Below are 5,972 nucleotides of genomic sequence, written 5' to 3' on the forward strand. Positions count from 1 at the left end.
AAAAAAAAAAAAAAAAAAAGAGTCATCATCAGTAAAGGTTGGACATTACTAAAAATAGAGGATAGCAAATTATAACCACCATTGTTTGAAGGCTTTCCCTGAGCAAGAAACTGTGCCAGATGATCTGTATAAGCATAATCGGGAATTCTTAACATTAACCTGTGAGATATTCCCATTTTACAAATTAGGAAAATATGGCTTAGAGAAACCAAATATCAGGCTTAAGGCCAGACTTTTCTCACTACAAGGTGTTCTCTACTGGGACTAGGATGGAGACTGGCACTGAGGAGACCCCTTCTGCCCTGAACCCATGTGCTTAGCTGTCCTTACTATACTCTGCGTCCTTGAAGCATGCTCCCAAACTGTCCTGTTCATCCAGACTGGCATTCTCTTCCTCCTCCTCGCTCTCGGTTCTCCAGTATGCTGGTCGCTTGATGGGCCGCTTCCCTGGGGTGCGCTGGGAAGCAGGACTGTTAGACACTGTACCCAGCCCACTGCTGGAGCTCCCACTGCTTCGGTCCTGCCCCCCGGTCCACCAGGCCTGCAGGCTAGAGGTAGCCGGTGAGGACGATGAGGACTGCAGGTTGGCCATGCACAGCATGCCCTGGATGGCCTCCTGAGTGCTGGGAGAAGCTGGGGCCTCGCTGCAAGGGACAGAAGAGAAATACTGATGCAGTTGATTTTAGCTGTCAGAGTAAACTGGTCATCAGAATACTCAGGGAGGAGGGATAACAGCTATGAAGATCAAGGTGGGAGGAAGGGGAGAATCACCCAAAGTAAAAATTTAGAATTCAACCTAAGGATCAAGACAGTATCAAAGACTGTTTTCATGAAAAGCCAGTCCTTTTTGCCTTATGTCTCTCCACAGACAGCAGGCAAGGTGGCAAAAAAAGGGGCACACCTCCCTCCCTGTTTATGCATGCTGTATTCTCCTTGCATGATTCTTCCAGCCCCTCTTCCCAACTTCCTAAGTGCCCAAAATCAATTCCTCTTAAAGTCTATACATCTTATTACCATCAGATCTTAAATTCCTTACGACAGGTTTCATGCCTACTTTATTCTTTCACCCAAATGCCCTGGATAATTCTTTGTCCCTTTAAATGGCTCAATAAATTATCTACTAATTGGCTGACCTGGCACCTTGGGCGGGAGCAGGGGTTGCTGTCTGATAGCCTGGAAAGGGAAGATAAAAGCCAGTACTCACGTGAGGGCAGTATAGTCAGGTCCCCCCACCTGCCTGCTGGCCTTGAGCAGATCAAGAATGCCACCAGCTCCACTACCATTCCCAAGCTTGCCTTCAACCCCTTCCACCATGTCCTCGTCTGTTGTATAGTCCTCCTGTTGGAGAGAGAGTGTATCACCTCAGCTGCCCAGGATTGGTCTAGTAAGGCCCCAATACAGGGGTGATGGTCTGACTCCTGACACTAATATCTTCTGAGCACCAAGTATAGACCAAGTACTAAGCAGAACATTCACTCTTTTATCTTAATTTCCAAGGTATCTTTGTGAGGTAGGTATTATACTCCCATTTTAACACAGATAAGAAAACTAAGGCACAGGAAAGTTAAATAATTTGTGCAAGGTCACATCAGATACTTCATGTTAGATACTCTTAATGCTAAATCACAATTGACTTTTATTTTTTGACATGAAGTCTCGCTCTGTCACCAGGCTGGAGTACAGTGTCACAATCTCGGCTCACTGCAACCTCTCCTTCCCGGGTTCAAGTGATTCTCCTGACTCAGCCTCCCGAGTAGCTACGACTACAGGCGCACATCACCACACCCAGCTAATTCTTGTATTTTTGGTAGAGATGGGGTTTCAACATGTTGGCCAGGAAGGTCTCAATTTCTTGACCTCATGATCCACCCACCTCGGCCTCCCAAAGTGCTGGGATTACAGGCGTGAACTACGGCACCTAGCCCACACTTTTATTCTACTCTGTATTAAAGGATTTTTTAATGTATTTCAATTAAATTGAAATCTTCCATTTATATACTCAGCACACTTAGCACACAATCTTTCATTTAATAAATATTTCATTGTGTGCACTGGCTCGCCCTGTGATTCAAGCAATTTGGGAGGCGAAGGCAAAAGACTGCATGAGCCCAGGAGTTTGAGACCAGCCTGGGCAACACAGCGAGACCCTACTGCTACCAAAAAAAAGTTTTTTTAAAGAATTAGCCCCATGTGCCGGGCGTGGTGGCTCACACCTGTAATCCCAGCACTTTGGGAGGCCGAGGCAAGCAGATCACAAGGTCAGGAGCTCAAGACCAGCCTGGCCAACATGGCAAAACGCTGTGATTACTAAAATTAAAAATATTAGCTGCGCGTGATAGTGGACGCCTGTAATCCCAGCTACTTGGGAAGCTTAGGAGAATCGCTTGAACCCAGGCGGCAGAGGTTGCAGTGAGCCAAGATCATGCCACTGTACTCCAGCCTGGGCAACAAGAGCAAGACTGTCTCAAAAAGAAAAGAATTAGCCCTGTGTGGTGGTATGAGCCTGTGATCCCAGCTACTAGGGAGGCTGAGCTGGTCCCGGAGGTCGAGACTGCTGTGGACTATGATCATGCCATTGCACCCCAGCCGGGGCAACAGAGTAAGGAGACCCTGTAAATTATTCATGAAATGAATGCATATCCCCGAACTAGAATGACAATCTGCCTTCTGTCTCTATCACCAGAATGAGCAGAAGACTAGATCCAGGGCAGAAGACTACCTCAATGTCAAATTCAACTTCTCCTGGTTCACGAACTCGGTTGGGGTCAGAGCAAGGCTTCGCACGGGGCAATTTCCGGGGAAATTCTAGAAAACAATGGAATGCACTTATGAAGCTATGATTAGCATTTCAGCCAAAGACCCAGAAAAAGAAAAATAAGACTAATTTTCTTGGAAGTAATGACCACAGATGACTAATTTAGAGAGATTAAGGATCAGCTGATAAATAAATCTCTAGAACAAAGGAAACAATGAAGGCCTTTAGAACCTAGTATAGCAGAATGTCAACAAGTGCAGGCCTAAGGTCTTGAGTGTATCAAGAGGGCCAAAATCGGCTGGGCGCGGTGGCTCACGCCTGTAATCCCAACACTTTGGGAGGCCGAGGCGGGTGGATCACGAGGTCAAGAAATCGAGACCATCCTGGTCAACATGGTGAAACCCCGTCTCTACTAAAAATACAAAAAATTAGCTGGGCATGGTGGCGCGTGCCTGTAATCCCAGCTACTCAGGAGGCTGAGGCAGGAGAATTGCCTGAACCCAGGAGGCGGAGGTTGCGGTGAGCCGAGATCGCGCCATTGCACTCCAGCCTGGGTAACAAGAGCGAAACTCCATCTTAAAAAAAAAAAAAAAAAAGAGGGCCAAAATCAAATATAAAATGGGCAGAGGCTGGGCACAGTGGCTCACACCTATAATCCCAGCACTTTGGGAGGCCAAGGTGGGTAGATCACCTGAGGTAAGGAGTTTGAGACCAGCCTGACCAACGTAGTGAAATCCCATCTCTACTAAAAACACAAAATTAGGTAGACATGTTGGCACAAGCCTGTAATCCCACTACTCAGGAGGCTGAGGCAGGAGAATTGCTTGAACCCGGGAGGTGGAGGTTGCAGTGAGCCAAGATTGTGTCATTGCACTCCAGCCTGGGCAATAAGAGCAAAACTCTGTCTCAAAACAAACCAACCAACCAACCCCAAAATACGGGCAGGGGAGGAAAAAGAAAGAACAGAGACACACTTGGTCTTATTATGAGAGTTGCCTTCTCCTTTCCCAATCTCTCGTCAATCTGCAGCTCATCATCTGAATCCAAGTCAAATTCGTCTTCCATCACCTGTTCTGCCACCAGCCTAGCCTTGTCTACCTTCTTTGCTATCTTGGTTCGCCGAGATTTGGGTAAGTTCTTCACCCTTTTCGTACTGAAGGGAAACAGAACATAGAAACAGTCACTAGCAATATTAAGATTGCAATTCTCTCTACACTGACCTACAGATTCAATACAATCCCTATCAAAATCCAGCCAGCTTTTTAAATAAAAAGTTGGTAGTAAAATGTATATAGACATATAAAGGACCTAACACAGCCAAAATAATTTTGAAAAAGAACAAAGTTGGAGGACTTACACTGCTCAGTTCCAAAATTTACTCTAAAGCTACGGTAATCAAGGCAATGTAGTATTAGCATAAACACAGACACACAGATCAGTAGAAAAGAACTTTTGAGTTCCGAATAAACCCTTAAAATTTATGATCAACTGATTTTTGACAAAAGGTGCCAAAGCAACTAAGTGGGGGAAAGGATGGTCTTTTCAATAAATGTTGCTGAGAAAAATGGATGCAAAGAGGCTGGACACAGTGGATCACGCCTGTAATCCCAGCACTTTGGGAGGTCGAGGTGGGTGAATCACAAGGTCAGGAGTTTGAGACTGGCCTGACCAACATGGTGAAACCCCGTCTCTACTAAAAATACAAAAATTAGCCAGGTGTGGTGGCGGGTGCCTGTAGTCCCAGCTACTCGGGAGGCTGAGGCAGGAGAATCGCTTAAACCCCAGAGGCGGAAGTTGCAGTGGGCTGACAGTGCCAACTGCACTCCAGCCTGGCAACTGAGCGAGACGTGGTCACAAAAAAAAAAAAAAAAAAAAAAAGAAAAAAAAAAAAAAGAATAGAACCATACAAAAAAAAAAAAAAAAAAAAAAAAAAAGAAATATGGATGCAAAGAAATGAATGTGGACCCTTACCTCACATCACACACAAAAATGAACTCAAAATGCATCACATGTCTAAATGTAAAAGCTATAACTATAAAACTAGAGGAAAACAGAGAAGAATATCATTATGACCTGGGATTAAGTAAAATTAAAAATTTTTGTATTTCAAAAGAAACCATTAAGAAAATAAAATATAAGCCACAAACTGGGAGACAATATTTGGAAATCGTTATCTGGCAAAGGATTTGTATCTAGAATTTTTTTTTTTTGAGACAGTGTCTCACTCTGCCACCCAGGCTGGAGTTCAGTGGCGTGATCTTGGCTCACTGCTACCTCTGCCTCCCCGGTTCAAGTAATTCTCCTGCCTCAGCCTCCCAAGTAGCTGGGACTACAGGTGTGTGCCACCACACCTGGCTAATTTTTGTGTTTTTAGTAGAGAGAGGGTTTCACCATGTTGGTCAAGCTGGTTTCAAACTCTTGACCTCAGGTGACTCGCCTACCTTGGCCTCCGAAAGTGCTGGGGGGTTACAGGCATGAGCCACCATGCCCAGTCTGTATCCAGAATATTTTTAAAACTCTTAGAATTCAATAAGACAACACAATTATAAAACAAGCAAAAGATTTGAATAAGACATTTTTCCAAAGATAATATATAAATGGTTCAACATTGTTAGTCATTAGGGAAATGCAAATAAAAACGTTACTGCCATTTGTGACAACATGGATGAAACTGGAGGACATTATGCTAAATGAAACAAATCAGACACAGAAAAAAATATTATCTAACTTATATGTAGAATCTAAACAAGTCAAACTCAGCTGGGTGCAGTGGCTCATGTGTATAATCCCAGGGATTGGTAGGCCAAGGTAGGAGAATCACTCGAGTCCAGCAGTTCGAGACCAGCCTGAACAACAAGCAACACCCTGTCTCTACCAAAAAACAATGTTTTTTGTTTTGTTGCTAAATTAGCCAGGTGTGGTGGCACATGCCTGTAGTCCAAGCTATTCAGAAGGCTGAGGTAGGAGGGATTACTTGAACCCAGGAGTTCAAGATTACAGTAAGCTATGACCGCACCACTGTGCTCTAGTCTGAGTGACAGAGCAAAAACGTGTCTCAACAAAATTTGTTTAAAAAGTCAAACTCAGGCCAGGCGCGGTGGCTCAAGCCTGTAATCCTAGCACTTTGGGAGGCTGAGGCGGGTGGATCACGAGGTCAAGAGATTGAGACCATCCTGATCAACACGGTGAAGCCCCGTCTCTACTAAAACTACAAAAA

At 44.6% G+C, this 5,972-nt stretch overlaps 1 protein-coding gene across 1 annotated transcript in view; it reads right to left on the reverse strand.

Annotated features, from left to right (window-relative positions):
- The window catches only part of PHF8 (PHD finger protein 8), a 75,814-nt gene that overhangs the window by 43,396 nt on the left and 26,446 nt on the right, over nt 1–5,972 (reverse strand). Inside the window, exons 8-11 of the mRNA XM_017519648.2 lie at nt 3,730–3,908; nt 2,720–2,805; nt 1,205–1,338; nt 331–644 (exon numbers count right to left, since the gene is read on the reverse strand). Coding sequence (XP_017375137.1) covers nt 331–644; nt 1,205–1,338; nt 2,720–2,805; nt 3,730–3,908 — 713 coding nt within the window. The remainder of the gene's footprint in view (nt 1–330; nt 645–1,204; nt 1,339–2,719; nt 2,806–3,729; nt 3,909–5,972) is intronic.

Source organism: Cebus imitator, unplaced genomic scaffold (genome assembly GCF_001604975.1).
Source record: "Cebus imitator isolate Cc_AM_T3 unplaced genomic scaffold, Cebus_imitator-1.0 Scaffold763, whole genome shotgun sequence".
NCBI lineage: Eukaryota > Metazoa > Chordata > Mammalia > Primates > Cebidae > Cebus > Cebus imitator.